Genomic DNA, 18,576 nt, shown 5'->3' with positions numbered 1-18,576 from the left:
TAAAATCACATAAATTATAAAATATATATAAAATAACTTTCTATCGTAGCTCACAATTGATTATCTAAAAAAAAAATAAATAAATTCGAATATCGCAATAAGTATCACAAGATCATCAATATGATAGATCTCAATAGTGATAGTAGAGTTCGAAACCGCTTTGAAAATTCACTTCTGGTGGTTAAAAATTCCGAAGATCGATTCAAACGGACCACCCAACTTTCCCCGAGACCGGTTTCGCGAGATCCGCCTACGAGCTGCCTTAAGCGACGTTTCATCGATCTAGCAGCGCGCGATTGCCTCGATCATTGATTGATGGACCGTCGAGCAACGGTTGATTGATGGCGGCCGGCATTTCGCCAGAGTCTCTGTATCATTTCGACGTCCGGTAACTTCTGCGCGGTTTCAGACGCGAGATACGCCGATTAATGTTCTTTTTCCCGGTGATACAGCGGCAGATTTATCGGCTGCGTGGATCCTTCGCGCGAAAAATCGCGTGGTCGTCGAAATCCCGAAAACCGCCGCGCGGCCATTGCAATTGCAACGCATAGAGCGTTGTGGGACCCCATCGATGAATTTTTCGCGAGAATTTTCGCATTGTCGAGAATTGATGGTGGATACCTTCGGGTTATTCGGGGATTAGGTTACGTGAATTTAAAATACGTCGATATTCGGATTATTCAAATTCTTATTATTGTTGAAATTTATTATCCTCGTATGCAGCTTTGTGAGATCCCATCGATGAATTTTTTGCGGGAATTTTCGCGTTGCCGAGGATTCGTGGTGGGTTGCTTTGGGTTATTGGAGGATTGAGTTAGGTGAATTTGAAATATGTAGCTTTGTGAGATCCTGCCGATGAATTTTTCGCGAGAACTTTCGCGTTGTCGAGGATTGGTGGTGAATTTGAAGTATGCAGCTCTGTATTTTCCTCTGAGAAGAAAATGCCTCGTAGCTACTTTGTATTTCCTTTGGGAAGAAGATGCTTCATATCTTTATATTCTTTGTCTCTTTTTTTTCTACTCCAAAGTCCTTTTGGCATATTCATTACTGATTTTTAAAATATTATTAATATTGTTTATTACATTTTTCATGAGTTTTCCATGTACAGTGGTTTGTTGTACTTGATAGTAACAGTTTTGTAGGTGATAGTAATTGATAATAGTAAACTTTCTGGAATTTTGAATATCCCTAAAATAAAAGAAAATAAAAAGGAAGCAATAATATATTTTTAATGCAATATATTATTTTTCTGAAGAGGAATTTTTCCGAATACGATACATCGTACCATTAAAAATTCTGGGATACCTAGATCGAGGAATTTCGGAGGTGATGCGAAATTCTGAAAATGAGTGGAATAGAGCCTATTCAGTTAGAAAGTAGAACAAGTATACTCGTAACGCTGTCTATGCAAACAAGTAGAATAGGTCCGCGTTTGGGCGAGCGGGTAGGAGCATGCGAGGACCGGCAGAGTAGGACTGTAGCTAACTGGGCAACCAGAATGGATGGTGCTGTATAGGGTCGGACAAGTGGGATAATTTCGCATCACGTTCGACATGGCCTGAAATAGATATATGTCTCCATAGACAAGTAGGGTGGCTCTGTACTCCTACCAACCATGCAAAATTTCAATGCTTTCTCACGGTGTACATAAACTAATTATTATAATTTTGTAGTACTTTTGCACTCCAAAAATTATAATACATTTCCTGCTTATTTTCTACAGCATACGATATACCTTTCACGCAACAAAAAGGTAGATATAATTTTAAATTATTTAAAAAAGAAAACATTAAGATTCGATAACTTTGACTAAATCCTGATTTAAAGAAAATAACTTCAGGATTAAACAGTCAAGTATTTCCTACTTCAAAAATCTCCACAGTACACTGCTCGAAAACTCCTTCCTCACCCCATCATTCCCACTATCCCGCAGCACGATAAAATTCCCCAATCCCATCTCACGTCGCGCCAATAAACAAACTCGAGCAACCGGGTCTCAAGAAATATATCCCAAGGTACCGAATAATCCAGCCCCCAAGTGCTTCCGCAAACCCTGTGCGACTACACAACCACTGAAAAACACCTCGACGAGCCCGTTACTCTCCATCGCCGAATACCCAAAGAACCAAATTAAAACGACCGCGCCCCGCCCTCTGGAACCCCCGGCAAAACCCGAGCCACCCCCGCGGGCAAAAAGCACCCCGGCCGAAACACTAACAGCCAAACCAGATTTAGCGACACGATTCGTTAGTGGACGTAAAAACGGGAGACAGAGGAAGTTTAATTGCATTGCGTGTAACCGAGACGATGAAACCATTAAACAGGGGGCGCCGTGTTCGCGTGCTTGAGGACGTAACGCTGCGAGCCAGTGGTATAAGCACGGCATTAACGCGACACGTGTTACGCGTACGGTAGAGCAGGCCGCGTTAGCCCGGCGATCGTAATACCTCGTCACCTGTTATTTATTATGCCTGTAACACGCCCGTAAGGCGATACGTTCTCCGTGGGGGCACGCGTGGCAACGACGAGGCAGGGAATAAAGGGTGTTCTCAACGGAACGCGTAGGAGCGTCGTAAAACCAACGGCTGACGACTTTCAGCCGGCAATAAGCGACGAATAAAGATGGTTATTGTTCGTGGCTGACGCGCGAGAACGGGATACCAGAATCAACGCCCCTTTCAAACGGTCCCGCGTCATGCACGCCGAGGAATTGCGCTTGCTAGCAAGGCGTGTTACGTGTGTCTCGCGCCGTGTTACTGCGAATTTCACGATTGAATCTCGCGAACCGGGATGATTATTCGTTATCTCCGTGTTTTACAGTTCGGGTGGTTGGTTTTTATTTCGGTTTTGAATTTCTCCGTGATTTATTTCCTATCGCTCTCGCGTAATCTATTTTTCCCATAATTTTTGGGGGGGTTTTCAGTGAAGAAATGAAAAACGAAAGAATTTCGAATAGCTGAGATAACTTTTCGTTTTGCATGGACTTGCTGTACAAAAATGTGCAGGTTATTTTTTAGTTTAAATATTGATGTTACAAAACAATTACAATTACACGCGATAAATTAATTGGGAAAAATTAATTAAAATTTTGGGACTAAAATGAGCTCTATAATAAATACTTAATATAACAAAATGAAAATAGTAGAGAAGAATAAATACCCTCCTACTAATTTTTAATTCATTTCCCTATTTTACTAATTACAAATTTACTACTGAGGAGGACTGAGAATTATAATTCCACGCGATAAATTAATCGGGGAAAGTGACTAAAATTCTGGGACTACGATGAATTCTGTAATAAATGATTAGTATCACGGAAATAAAATACAGTATAGAAGAAATATTTGAAATACACGATTGTATATTCGAGTACCTGTCATAAATACTCTGCTGCTGATTCTTAATTTGTTCCTCCATTTAACTAATTAAAAGTTAATTTCGTTTTCACGTTCGCGTTAATCGCGACGAATATGAGGGAAGAATTTATTCCCGAAGATAAAACGTGGAATACAACTGTGGATGATCGTAAATCGGTGTGTGCTTGCTCGATCAAGTAGAACGAACGAGCATTTGTGAGGCAGTCTGACTAATTAAGCAAAACGAAGCAGTGCACCGATAAGCAGTTTCGTTTTAAGTTCAACAGAGCGTTTTCAGCTGCGATACCGTATCTAGACGGACAAGTAGCACAGGTACACTTGTATACAGGCAAGTAGAAGAGGTCAACATCTGTGCAAGTAGAGCGGTAATGTACCGACAGGCGAGGAGAATAATCCCGTATCGAGTCAGACACGGTCCGTACTACCTGACCTGGCACGATAGTCTCGCATGGGGTCCCATGACGTCGCAGCATCCGCAAACAGAATATTCGCAAACCACGACGTGTAAGTAGAACGTGTCTACGTGCTTTGACGAGCAAATATCAAGCATCGTCGAATTTAATACCTGCACGATTATTTGAATTTTCATTTAATTCACTGATTCCTATTTTAATTTTATATCGACATTTAATACTCGTCGTAGAATTTTTTTAATTTTACCTTTTGCGAATCTAAAAGGGAGAATAAAATTAGAAGGTAGAGAATAAGATTTCTGAAGTATGGTATCATGGAATTTATTACTTGGACGATGATTTCCGAATTATCGTTTAATACCGATTACTGAATTTTATTTTTAATATTAATATCGAGGATTCGTCACAGAATTTTTTGAATTTTGCCTTCTGTGGCTCAGAAATGGAAGAATTAAAATAAGAAATAGAGAATATACAGATATAGTAGAGATATAAAGTCTCTCAGAATTTATTATTTGCAAGATTGTTTGCATTTTTATCTCTACTTTGATACCGTAGATTCATCATCGAGACTTTTCTACTTTATTTTTCTATATTCAAAAAAGGAAGAATTGCATGAAACGGAACCAATAAATAATAGTTCATTTTATAAGAGATACACAATAATTCACGAGTCTACATTTTGAAAGCGAAATATCTAAAAAAAAATACACTATAATCTTTTTTAGAAATGGGAAACCATCGATTCAACTATATTGTAAACGTATTTTTACGACGCAATTGGCTTGATTTTTTATTTACCATTTATAAATCCTCAAATACCCAATTTACCGATTAGAAAATGGCAATAAAGTATCGATACTCTGTAAAACCAAAATGATTCATCGAACCACGAGTGCTGCGCGTTCAAGAAAACGTATTCATTCTTCGTTAATCACAAACACACGTTCGTCGAAACAAATGAAACAATTAAATCCCTGCGCATAAAGCAAGTCAATTCCACCTAACCGTGTACAAGTAGTACGAATCAGTGCGCGATCAGGCGGCGAGTAAAAAATTCTGTTTCCCTGTTGCGAACGTAATAATTTATAGAGGCGGACTGCCGTCGAACGAGTGCCGTCATATATCGTAACATGCTCGAAAAATCACCGCGAAAAGACGACCGATCGGCTCTCCCCAAAAAAAGGACGAAAAATAAAAAAAAAAAGAAATAAAAAAAATATAAAAAGGAAAAAATAAAAATCCCACTTTTCGTCGTATTACAAACGATCCACGGTGTAAAGTTTAATGCCTCGACGAAACAAAAGCGTGGAAGGCCCGCTGTTGGTTCGAGTTTACTGCCTCCAGTTGCGAAACGTCGCGTTATGAAGTTTGCGGTCGCTTTCAGCCAACGACGAGACAGAATCTCTCTGTTCGGGGAAAACTCAGCGTCCGCGGACCCATCGCGCGTAATTTCGCTTCTCCTTAACAGCGGATCCCAGCTCCACCCAAATGGACAAGTAAAAAGGCGAGAAACTCTCTTTTTCCCTCGCAAAGTCCCTATCTTTTGTCTCATTCGATAAGCGCATCAGTATCCTATGCTCTTGAAATTCGTTAGTACCTGTAGCTCAGGGATCGACGTGTTGTTATAGCAACGAGTATTTCGAATACTAAAATCTCTTTATTGCGGTGTTTCGCGTTTCACATTCGTAGAGTAGACGTTTTATATCGGAGTGAGGCGAAATCGAGTGGAAAATATGGGATTGCGATAAACCCTGCCAGGTATAATCGACCAAGCTCTTGATTCTTAATGGATGCACTCAGATTATGCTTTCGACTCGATAAAAACAATCCTCGTTTGCCACGAAGTGGAGAAATGCACACCACCGAGTAAGCCTATCTAGCTAATCAGAATAGCAAGTTTCTGACATCCTTGACTCCAATTATAAAATCTTCCAGGAACCATCCACGAATATCTCACACTATCTATCAAAAAAATGATATTTCAAAGTCGAAAAATGAAAGGGAAAAGAATAAAAAGAATAAGAATAAGTAAACCTTTGAAAAATCCAAAGTATCTGCAGTAACGCTAGGCTAGCAGTGACATTACCGCGGAAACAGCGATTCCCTCTGCGAGTAGCTGAAAATAAAAAAGAGAAAAAATAATAAAAATGTAAAGGGAAGAGCAGTTGCGCGAATACGAGGCTAAAAGTTACACTCGTAGACCAGGCGTGGAGAAAGAACGATTCTCCTGTGTAACCATAATGACACGGTGTTCCCTCAGAAAGCTGGGCTGGGAGCGTGGGATGCAGTCGGTAACCGGAGCCCTCTCGTTGGCCTTCTTCCTGGGCTTGATTTACAGGAGCGCCTCTCTCTATCATCCGCAACGACGGAGCATGTTACACGTGAAGAATCAACGGGGTGGCAAGCTGAAAGAGAAGAAGACCGCGGCCAAGCCACCGAGGCAACCGTGGGTGGATCTCAGCCCTCTAGGAAGTCGTCCTGTCAGGATGTTGATGCTGGCCGCCGGAGCAGCCGGTTTCGGCCTTTATACGCCTGCCTTTTACATCGTGAGTACCCTAATTACCGTACGAGGCATCGCCTCTGGCCTCAAGGAGGTGTATCCAGATCAAGGAGATGCGATGTTCCTTCGCTCGCATGCGTTTCCAGATACGTCATCCGTTTCCGTGTCCTCTCGTAATAGTAAATTACTCCTTGCTTCCTGCAAGGGTAATCTTCCGTTTGCGTGCTCAGTGGGAGCTAGGTGATCGAGGTGCCAATTATCGGGACGTTTCCGTGTTTCGTGACAGCAAGGTTCAGGACAAAGAGGTAATCGGACTGCCAATTGCCAAGATTCTTTTGTCTTATATCCTTGTGAACATTGGAAACGCGGTGATAATTGAATCGCTGATCACTGTGGTTCTTTGCTAATCTGTGTAGGTGAGAATGTCGAAGATAAAGGGATAATTAGGTTACTAATCGCTGGCATTCTTCCCTATTGAGGTGATCATGGCGACAGTCGCAGGAATTCATTTGCTTTTCGTGGATTCCATGAATTGGACTTACCAATTTTCAAAAACTGTCTGCTTTATATTTTAGTAGACATCCATGACGGAGTACTGGGATTTTCTTCTTCGTCGTTGACGTTTGTAAAGACGTCTTTGTCTACCTAAACATAAATATGGAAACGTTCAGTACAGAGAGCCAATTGACATGTCATAGGTGATAATAGAGATATGAAATAATAGAATAGATGTGAATAAAAATAATTGAGTAATCAACAGTGCGCAAGAGTTGACAGGGATTATATGAAGTTCATTCGAAACTGCAGGCTACAATCATAGATATACGAGAATTGGCTAGAGTTAAATTAACAAGAGTCTTGGTCTCTAACCGATCACTGGTTCGCCAGGTTCGGCCATGCTGAGGCCAAATCGCAAAACTGCCAGGAACACGCGTATTTCTCGACAACAGCAATCAGAGAACGTGCCACAGTTGGCAACTTCATCCTCGAGTGAAGTTTCGACAAAGTTAACCGGTTTACACGCTCATAATCGTGGTTCACCCGGCCTCTGTGCGTCCTGTCCCAACTCCTACACGCGTACACGCGTCAGTTAGTATTTCAGACTCCACAGGAGTTTCGTGGATGTTCCTACTGCGGTATTCCATAGGTGGATGATGTTTTCGGAGGTTGAAAATCGCTGGGAACATAAATTCAATCTGTAATAAATAAATTAGAAACTTCCTACGCGATCGTGTCGAGACGAAGAATAATACTTACATTAGGTTCCAGTTTTACCTATTTAGACTTACAATTAGGTTCAGCGAATGATCTTTTTATTGTAATTAATCTTCCTTCATCGTGACACTCGTATTTGACTCCTACGTTAGCTCTTTGGACCTAGAAGTGAGTTTCACGAATGATTCGTTTCATCCGAGTTAGCAGGAGTGTGCTTCTGAAGATGATTCGTTGGAGATGAAAAGTTCATCAATCAACAAAGTTGATTGAGAGCCACGTGCTGGTCAGCTGTACACTAGCCTCATCACCTGAAAGCACAGACTAGTACTATATTTTATATACTCCTTTGTGGACAGACAGACTAACTTGCTAGTGAAAGGATCAAAGGATAGTTGTCTTAACTGTCCAAACATTGTAGCACCTGTAGGAACTATATTCCTGTTCTACGAGGCACCAGAGTCTTGGACTAACCTCCAAACTCTCTCAAACATCATACAACAATAAATCCTGCGACTCCAATTTCCATCTACAATCATGAATCCTGTAACTCTAACCTTAAACGACTTCAAGATAGATATCTAAAATTCTTTTTCTCACAATAACTCCATCTACAAGCATAAATCCAATTCGACTCGAAGATGGACACCCAAAATCCTCTCTTTCTCACAATTACTCCATCTGCAAACAGACCTTTGCTATAAAACCGGCCTGAATCGATTCGTAATAACGTCGTTGTTCCTAACACCTTCTTCTATCTGAACCTTCCCTCCCTCTATCCGTCAAACTTCTCCGGAGACTATCAATCATCCCCGTGAACTTTCCATCCACTGACCACTTATCCACGCCACTTTGGACCTTTTCCTCCCGTGGCAATCAGCTAATGAAACACATCGGTTCCAGGCTGTCCAGGGCCACAAAGATGGTTTGGAGTTCAGCGCCCTGGTGCTTCTGCAGACTTGCTTGGGCTTGGCAGCGGCACTCGGCTGCGCGGCTTGGGGAGTCGTTACGGCCAGACCATCTGCCCAGTGCTTGGTGTCCAGACAATACCTCTGCCAGGCAGCGCTGCTCGGAGTTGGTCAGTATACAACGTTAACCGTGGCCTAGCGAGGTTAGCGAGGAGATCGCGGAAGAACGTCTCGCGATTGGAAGAGTTGAGCTCGAATGACTCAATGCTGCGAATGATTCGTCGAAGGGCGGCTTTGTAGCAGAGCAGAATTTTCGTGCAGAATGTCGAAATCCTCCTGACCTACCCTTATCGTTCGTCATGTCGGAAGACAGGGGTAGGTCAGGATTGGAATACAGTTTCTGGCGATTATTACAGTTGGAAGACGAAGAGTAATTCATCAGAGATTAACATCTCAAGATCCCGATTCCGATAGAGATTTCAGGAAACGTGGAAAGCTTCCATATGTAACTAACCGACATAAATTGATCGGAAATTTAACGAGTCGAATCCAGCGAACACTTTGACAGGAGACAGGTGGTGCCGTAAAATTAATCTCGTCATAAAATAATATCGATTTCGAAATTAGGCATTTTATTGGTAATAGTAATCGGAATTTCTTTCGAAAAAGTGTCTGTATGACAGCTCTCTGCAGCCGATATTATCGACATTTCTGACCGCGAGCTGCCCTGGCTAACTCGGTCGATGCTCGGATGACGTCTAACACTGGCACTCGCTACGTTATTCGTGAGAGGACAAAGCTCCGTTTCGTCAACCTTTCGTCGACTTCGTCAACGCTAATTTCGGTGCGAGAAACGAAAGCTAAAGTCAGAGATCGTCAGTCCCCGTTAATTCCTCGCTGATCGAGCATACTTACCGAGCACCCAGTATGCAGAGAAGGGGTTGGCCGCGGTAAGCACGGTCAGCGTGGCGTGTGTTATGCTTTCGCCCAGAAGGTTCGTCGGCCGGAGGTTTCTAAACGTGCAGCACCCATTCAGTCGCGGGGTAGACTCACCCCCGTCCCTCTGCGGCGCTGCACGCGGTTGTGTGCCGCCCTTTTGAAGCGGCCAGGGCTCTTCGAGTGTCAGTCGCATACACGTCTTTGCCCCTCATTCAGTCGGCTTACCCTCGGCTCGAGTTCTCGACACAAAGTATTTTCCATTCTGTCCCGCAGCACCACCCCCGCCAGGCGTCGCCACCCCTTCTGTCTTCTTTTCCCTCGTTTCGCAGAGAAAGCTGTCGCTTCGTTTCTCGTCGCAGAGAGAGAAGGAAACCTTCCTTCTCTTCCTTTCTCTCTCCATGTTTCTCTTTTCCACACCGTGGAGACAAATATCGTTTCAGAGAGAGAGGGAGAGAAAAGTTTGCTCTCTCTTTCTTTCTCTCTTTACCTCGTTTTGAGGGTCTTCTTTCCTTTTTCCTCGCTTTGGAGATCCTCCTGTCTCTCTTCTCCTCTCTCTTCGTTCCTCTTTTCCTAGCTTTGGAGATAAATATCGTTCCAAAGAGAGAGAGAGAGGAGGAAGCATCCCCTCTCTTTCTCTCTCTTCGTTCCTTTTTTCCTCGCTTTGGAGATCTTTCTCCTCCCCTCACCCCTCCCTCTCTCCCTCTCACTATTCGTTTCTCATTTCCTAGTTTCGAAGACGAATATCGCTGCAAAGAGAGAGAGAGATAGGGGCCGGGGGAATCGTTAATGGGGTTGCTCTGGACAGAGGAAGCGCATTTAAAGCGTGACGCTAAGCCGAGCCAGCGCTTCCAGCGATTTCGTTACCCCAGAAGAAACTAATCAACCGGTACTCGAGCTTCCACAGGACAGAAGGAGGATCGTGGATGTTTGGTACAGAGGAATATTTCTGTCTGTCTTCGATCCGCCGTTCTAATTGGCCGGGTGACTGTGGGGTGGAGGAAAAAAAGGGGTAAGTCGAGGTCGAGGTTCTTTGGTGCTCGATTCTGCTGCCTGGTTGGCTCCCTTTGCCATGGTTTTCCGTTTTTGCGTTAGTAAATCAGCTTTTCTCTTCATCGACTGGATCACTCGTGTTAGGTGTTTCAAGCGGATTTTTCTCCCCTATTTTCCACCCATCGATTATCTCTTGTGTACGTCCAACATTTGTTCAATTGCAGGAATGATTGATTACAGGTGCTTCTAAAATGTTATATCACGTCCTGCGAGGAAATAAAAGATTGAAATTAGCATATTTCGAAATTACAACAAATATCGAGCTCTTTGGTATGTTACGAATCTGACTAGCAATTTACAAATCTGGGAATGAAAATATTCGCGATCTATTTTTTAAAAGACCGATAATACATTTAAAATTTTGTAGAATTTTGTACCTCCTTGAAGGAACATACTATTGCAAAATATATCACAGAAATAGGATAAAAATATATCAAACAGGTATTCTCCATAAATATATGAAACCTCGAATATAAATCAAAGAACAAGAATCAAGCTTTTAACCAACATAGTTGAGCTTTTTGATCCAATTTTCCTGTGATTTCTCCAGCCGGAAAATTCCTCGTAACGTAAAGAATTGCAATCAACCATTTTTTAAAAATTCGACTGCGTGTCAATGATCTACCATGCAAAATTCAATTGTTCGCGCGAAATCCAATCTCGTTGAATCCTTCAATCCGACCTCCCTCATTGACAACTCGAAACAGCCCAGAAATTCGAAGCACTTTCCGAAAGAGAAAACCGTGCAAACTTTGGAGGATCCTTCTGCTCCCAATCTGCGATACAAAATTGAAGGAACGAGACACGAATCGCGAGCTTTGTTCGTCGAATCTTCCATTCGGTTATCGAAGAGGGAGCAGCCACGATCGTGGAATCGGCGGAGGGTGTCGGAGGAACGCGGAATATTTCATCGCGACTACGCGCTGGAACGTGAAATTTTAATCCCACGCAGCGCGAACAGGCGATCGAGGGATCGGATCTCGTCCGGGATCGAGATCGTTTCGAGGAATCCGAGGGCCGCGAGGAGATGAGGCGACCCTGATCTCACGGGTTTAGGGGCGAGTCGCGGGAGTAGGACGATTGGAGCAATTCGAGTCGACCGTCCATTTTAATGGGAAACCATATCGATCGTGGAATATGTTTTTTCTTTTTATTCTCGCCGAGCTGGAATATCGTTGCTTGTTATCCGTAAACGACGATTATCGTTGTATGTTCTGTGGAGTGGTCTAATGGATAAATAGATTGCTACAGAGGCAAGAAACGATCGAAGAGAGTCTGTATCGGGGACAATATTTCTCTCAGATGTAGCTTGGAAATTATTGCGAGTATTTTTGAGTCCTGTGTCTACTAAAATCCCTCGAATATTTTCAAGAAATTATCCCTTAAATATTTTGAGCAAAGAAGAGGGACGAGTGATTGAGATAAGATTATTTTCATCTGCAACCTGTGAAGGAATTTTCTTATTTTTATTATTAATTTAATTTTTCCGACCTCTTGATTTTCCAAAGAAACTGTTAAATTGATATTTCTAGTAGTGGAGAAGTAGAATTATTATATTTCAATTTGCTAGTGTAAAATTCAGATTATTAATTTAATTTCTTAAATTTCTTCATTTTCTGGATAAGGTATTAAATTAATTTTTAACAACGATGAAATGGAACTATTACATTTCAGTTTGCCAATTTGAAACGCAGATATTAATTTGCTAGAAATGCAGATTAATATTTCTGAAGATTTAAGGAACAACAGAGAACAGAATTTTTGTTATTAGGAAAAAACACGTATTTGTGGAGGCCATAAAGGAGGTAGAGAAAAAGACTGGTTGGATGACGGCTGTTTTAATAAAGAGGCAACCTGCTGTGGCCAAATTTTTTACAGTTATTGCCGAGGTTACAGCTCCTCGTAATCTTAAAGCCCAGATGCGTCTCGCGAAGACATAGTCTGTGGAATATACTACTCGCCAAAAATTTGGAGTCACTTTCCTGGTTCTACTTGAACCGAATATTCTGCCAAAATTAGCATTAATTTAAAATTCACACTTTTAGAAAAATATTTTTTACGTAAACGAAAATTCTTAATTAAATTTTTCTTAATGTTTTATTTCTACGAAACACGATAATTTTTGCCTCTTGATTAGTGTACACAATAGCATACGTAGTGTAGGACTATTAATATTAGGAAACATAAATTCACCCTATATAACACGACTGCAAAATTCCAAGCTAATTGATCCCTACCTGATAGTTTCGAATTTACTTCAAATATTTACTCAAAATTCTTTTCAATTCGAAGCAAAATTCCTATAGATATGAAGTTTCATTTTCATTTTTCAATTTTAAAAATTAAAATCGATGCTGGGATTCCAAACTTTTTGTCTCTACTGTACTCACACTCAAGATTACAGGAAAAATGCAAAGACGCGAAAAATTTGGTTCCTCCTCAATTCATTTGATCTAGAACGATGTTTTAACAAATAATTCCTGATCAAACCATGTAAATATTTGACGGTTGATCAGCAACGTCGTAAAACGATGGCTTGATATATTCACCTGGCATACATAAATTTCATGACGGCCCCGCAAAGACAATCACGTGGAACATTAAACAGAACATACTCAATTAACGGCCAATGTAAATTTGCGCACTATATTCCCTGTAGATTCATCGATCATGTCGCAACATCGCGACAGATTCGATTAGAGAACAGCATCTAAATCCTCCCAAATTACACTGTTTATCCAGTCTGGAACAAAAATCGACTATAAAGTACTCCATGTAAAGTTAAATTAATCAAACTACATATTCACACCCTCAAAAAATCCAACCCTTTAACCCACCCCTTAAATTTAATCCAATTCGTAAATTTTATTCACAACCGAGACCAAACGCGCGTACGCCAAAAACTACGCACCTCAAAGTTATCACCCCATTCTAACCAACTAACCAAATATCCCATCGAATCGATATTCATTACCAAAAATAAAAAAAAAATACAGAAACATCGATTAAACGCACGCGGTGCCAAAATGATACTATTCCCAGGTCGCGAAAGTCTCGCAAACTGAACGCAATGACCAGGTGCGAAATAAACAACCCTTGGACCACCGTCGACACATTCGTCGATCCTTACAGTTGACCACGATCGAACGAAATATCGTCACCCCAACTTCGATCCTCGAAGCCTGCCGAATTAACCAGCCCGATCGATCGAAATCACCGCGGCCATAAAGGAGGCATTAAGAAAGATCAGCTGGATAAAACCCGAACGAAATACAACGATGGGATAATATCAACGCAAATATCGTCCACTGGCGAAAATAAAACCCGATAAACCGGACTGGAAGCCGAGCTAATTCCTGGACGAGCGCGCAGCGCGTCCGCCGGCGGGAACAAGGGATGAAACGCGGGGTGGCAGCAGGAAAAATTCCGTGAAACGTAACTCGTAATCAGCGGAGGACCGTATTTTCAGTCGACGACCCTAACACGAACGCGCGTGTTCACGCACACGCACCCGGCGTCGCTTTTCCGACGAAAGGGGTGGCTGACAAGCGCGAGCTAAATATACAAGCGCGACCAGCAAGGGTTCCAGCCCCCAAAAAGCGGCTTATCCCGACGCTGTCGCTGTTGGATCGAGTTCGTTGCCAGCGTCGCTATTCAACCACGACAGATGAACTATACGACGAAAAGAATTTGCAATTTCCTCTGAGGTCTGACGGGGCGGCCGAGCCTCGCCGCGTTTTCATCCCCCTTTGCAGCGGGTCCTGTCGAGAAGCGTGGGAATTCGTCGGGTTGTTATGACGGTTCAACGTTTCGCGTGGTTTCGCAGATGTTGCTTCGGGGCCAGGGCGAAGGAAATGGAATTGGTGTTCGATTTCGTTTGGCAAAGGGATGAGTAAGAGAGTTTTAAATTGTAGGCAAAGAGGCAGTGGAAGTTTGAAGATGTTAGAACGAGAATCGTAGGGGTTCGGTTTCGTTTCACGAAGAGAGAAGAGAATTTTAAAGTGTAAATAACATATAGGAAACTGGAGGGAAAAGAAATGAAAAAGTAGGAAGAGATAAAAATACACATAATGGTTAAAAATAGGGGATACAGACACGTTTGCAGTAAGAAATTTTAAATTTCACGTGATAAGGGAGGAGGAGATTAAAAGATGCGAAAAAGTGAAGTTGGATAGGTTGAAAGTAGGGGTGGTTTGGACGTACTAAATTCGAGTCAAATTTCATTTGCTAAAAACAGAAGATAATTTTAAAATGTAAATAAAATATATGAAACTGGGGGAGAAAAGATTAAAAGATAGAAAAAGATAAAGTAACATGTGGTGGTTAAAAATATGGAAAATTTTAGAAGCGTTAGAGTGATAAGGGTTGATAAAAAGAATTAGTATTCAATTTCTACTTTAGTTATTTGAAAAAGACAATTCCAAATTGGAAGAAAAAGAAAAGAAGATGAAATGATTGAAAATAGGGTGGTTGGGACCAACATAAATCGGTGACGAGCTTCGTTCGATTATAATTTATTCCGGAATTATTAAAACGATAAAAATTCAGAATCTTGTTTAAAATTATTTATTTTTCCTTGAAAAATCTCTTGAAAAATCCAGATCGCAATAAAATTTTTTTCACGAGAAGACCAAGTGAGAGACTCAAACAATTATCTAACCAAAGGAATAGGGGTTAGGGGTCCACGACGGGCGCCATTGCGTCGCACGTCGTCACCACGCCGCCATCATCTTCATCTCCCATCTTCAGTTCCATCATCATTGTCTCACCCAGCTTTTTCACCATCGTTTCACGCGTCTCATTATCTCGTCTCGTTTGCTCAACCCTCCAAGCTTCCAAGCGGATCAAAATCGCTCCAGAACAATTGTCACATCCTAGTCCGTCTCTAACCCTTGACCCGTTCCACATCCGATTCTCCAATTCCTTCCTTTCCGTGCAAATAACACGTGTTGGCCCGAGGGAAAAAATTGAATTACGCGGTATTTCGTTCACGCTCTTTCCGCCATGGGAATATCGATGGAATATCGAGATGCGCACACGTTCGTCTCGTGAAATGTCCAATGAAGTAATGCCGATTACTAACCTGGTTACGATATTACTCTTCGTTCGTATTCTAAACCCTTAAGGGTAGACTTTCGTGTAAGAGATTCAAAAAATTCAATCTTGCAAAATAATGAAGACTCCAAAAAGATATTTTCCTAGCATTTTATAGAATAAAAACGAATCTTTATACCTAACTTCCTCGCAAAATTTTTAATCCAGAAATGCCAAAATCCACTGCCAAATCTTATTTGAATTCGCTAATTAAAAGGATCCTCTTGGTGCAAAGAGTGCGGATTAAAGTAACTCCCAGCGTAGCAAAATTTCTGATATTTTAAATAATTTTCTGCTCTTCGTCTTTCGGAGTTAATCGACTTGACATACGGAAGCTCGTATCTCTCTGGCCCAAAAGCTTTCCGCTCGTTTCACGTAAAGTCTATTACCCGCGCAATGTGGAACAAAGGAGTTAAGGGATGATATCAATATTCGACGCGTCGATCACGGAAGAGGTATCGCGATATCGAGCAGTGGAGGCTTAGCCTGATCGGCGTTTCGATGCTTTATTTCCGGCCAGTGCTAATGACCGGTGCACAGGTAAGAGGATTACGGAATAAAACCAGCCACGATGCGCCGCAAGCATCCATTGGACTTCCTGATACGTGGATGGCAATCTTAAAAGTTCCCGTCGTAAACGTGCCGCCAGGTGTATACACGGGCATTAACGTGCCGTTTCTACCAGAGGCTTTCGTGGATTTAATTGGCGTTGTAACGTTAAGCCAGACCTGTGACGTGAATCACAGCTGGCTGGATTAAGTGTGACTAGCGTCAGTATTATTTGCGATGGAATTTAAGAGCTCGTGTACTTCGCGTGAGAGTTTTAAGTAAGAGCCCCGCAAGAGTTTTAAGTAAGAGGTTTAACTCGTTTTAATAAGTCGGTTATCGCGATTAAAACTACGATAAGCTTGCGTAGTTTAATACCCCACGTGCGAGAGAAAGCTCCCCTTTAGATTTCAGATGTGACTCTTTGTATGGGAAAAATGTATGATACTAATCTCTGAAAAAGCGAATTAAATATTTTTTCAAGGATACCACGAAAATTCTTAAAGTGGAATTCTAAAAATTGAATATTACAAGTGGGAAATTAAAGAATATAATTTTTTTTAGAAATGGAAATATTTAGAAATTTAAGTATTTAAATGTTTAAATATTATTATAAAATTTAAGGAAATGGAATATATTTTGACACGTTATTCGTTTTTCAGCCATAGCTCAGGTGGCGTTGGGCAGCGTGCAGGGCTACCACGGTCTGGTTCTGGCTTCCGGTTTGTATGGTGCGTCCCTCGGCGGCGCCCTTTACTCCCTAAAAATGCTGGCCCTCGAAAGGCTGAGGGCGAGACACTTTGCACGCTCCTGGGCACTCGTGCAGGCTGCGGAAGCTTTACCTATTCTTCTCGGAGTTCCTCTTACTGGTAAATCGCGTTCCTTTGTAGATTAAAAATAGAAACTTACATGTTCCCTTCATTGACAATTACACTTTTCATTAAATAACGAAGTGAAAAGAAGGATATTTTTTAATAAATTACATCCAAATGAAATTAAACTCTTTGGACGTATCTCTGTTCATCCCCATACTCTGTGTCTACACCTATAAAAATGATGGACAGTGAGATACACTATAACGAGTGCATATTACTTAGAAAATGAGACGTGACTTAAGTATTGCTTGATCGCATGAGAACCCCTGCCCTGTTTAATATTTCTCTCGGCATAAAAATAATAAAAAATAAGCATACAAAATTATATCAAACCCTTAAGGAAAACAGTTCACTGTATCTTAAATAGAAAACAATCAGCAGAACTTTACTGTACGAATCTGATACGTTGGCTCGATATACTGTATGAATCTGATAAGTTGGCAGGCTCGAGGAACACTTGTCTGATTGGCCATAGTATAACAAGTCCATCTTCTCCGATACAAGCAAACAAAACAAGAGAACCAGTGGGATAGAAAACTTACCCTTTTACCCCTATATCTCATCTCAAGTGCCAACTTACTAGCCTCGTTTTCAATTGAACCTAACCTATACGTCACAATTCTCAAACAAAGTACCGTGATCCTCAGACACATAGAATTTAATAGAAAAATAACTTTTCTCGAGAAAGAGAGTACAAATGACTACCACTAACCTCAAATTACAGGTTACATGAACGATAACAGCCCAAGGGTGGGTTACTACGCGTGCACGTTAAGTTCCTTGTGCGGTGCAGCGTTGCTCTTCCTGGTGGGCTGGGGTCGCCAGCCGGCGTCTCCGCTTCTTCCTGGTTCACACCTTTCAAACGTGAGCATCCCGCCACCGTGTGCCTGTCCTCCGCCTCCAAGGCCAAGGCTGCCCAAGTCTCAGTCGCTGCACGTGCCCCTGGACGTGGAGGAGAATCTTCGCGATAGGGACATGGAGAGGATGCACACTGCCGAACACTACTACCAGCCGCAATTCTACGGCCCTCTGAGACCCAGCAAGAGCGTTCCAGAGGGTCTGAGCCATCAGGACTCGTACAGAAGTCGGCCGAGACGGCACAGGGACGTGACGGTGATAGAGCAGATCACAACTAGCGTTTAACGAGTAGAAACGTTGGAAGATGTGAAGGAAAAGGGGATGAATACGTTTGGACTGACGTTGAATGATTGTTGGAGACTGTTGAGACGATGGTCAAGCTTGGAGCTGTGATGGAGACTTGGGATTATTGGCAGTTGTTGATTGTTTGTTGTTTTAGCTCATGCCTGGCTAAGTCATCAAGCTCTTTCAGGATTTTGTGACATGCTTTGGGATACTCTCAAGGTGTAGATAATCTTCTGACAATCTTGTCATTTGGAAATAATTTTGTAAAAATTTCCTAATCCTCTAGATAAGAATTCTTTAACCTATATTCTCTGACTCTAATAAAGAATTCTTTAGAATTTTTTCCTAAACTTTTGGGTTCTGTGTAACACCTAGGGATTCCAAACTTCTAACTAGAGGGGTAATTAGCTGAACAAGATTTACAGAAACTGAATTAGTTTTCAAGTTCCTTTGTTAAGTTCCTTGTCGAGTTGCTGTCCATGAAGCAATCTGGTTTAGCCAGGCCTGTTTTAAGTG

At 41.8% G+C, this 18,576-nt stretch overlaps 1 protein-coding gene across 1 annotated transcript in view; it reads left to right on the top strand.

The window, feature by feature from the left end:
• LOC108547402 (monocarboxylate transporter 10) overlaps window positions 1-18,060 on the top strand; it is a 104,622-nt gene extending 86,562 nt beyond the window's left edge. The window contains exons 7-10 of the mRNA XM_017899905.1: window positions 6,054-6,339; window positions 8,409-8,583; window positions 16,705-16,911; window positions 17,642-18,060. Coding sequence (XP_017755394.1) covers window positions 6,054-6,339; window positions 8,409-8,583; window positions 16,705-16,911; window positions 17,642-18,060 — 1,087 coding nt within the window. The remainder of the gene's footprint in view (window positions 1-6,053; window positions 6,340-8,408; window positions 8,584-16,704; window positions 16,912-17,641) is intronic.
• Window positions 18,061-18,576: the final 516 nt, after the last annotated feature.

Source organism: Eufriesea mexicana, unplaced genomic scaffold (assembly GCF_001483705.2).
Source record: "Eufriesea mexicana isolate 0111107269 unplaced genomic scaffold, ASM148370v2 scaffold1018, whole genome shotgun sequence".
Classification (NCBI taxonomy): Eukaryota; Metazoa; Arthropoda; class Insecta; order Hymenoptera; family Apidae; genus Eufriesea; species Eufriesea mexicana.
The sequence above is the reverse complement of the archived record's forward strand: the minus strand, read 5'-3'. Positions and strand labels throughout refer to the sequence as shown.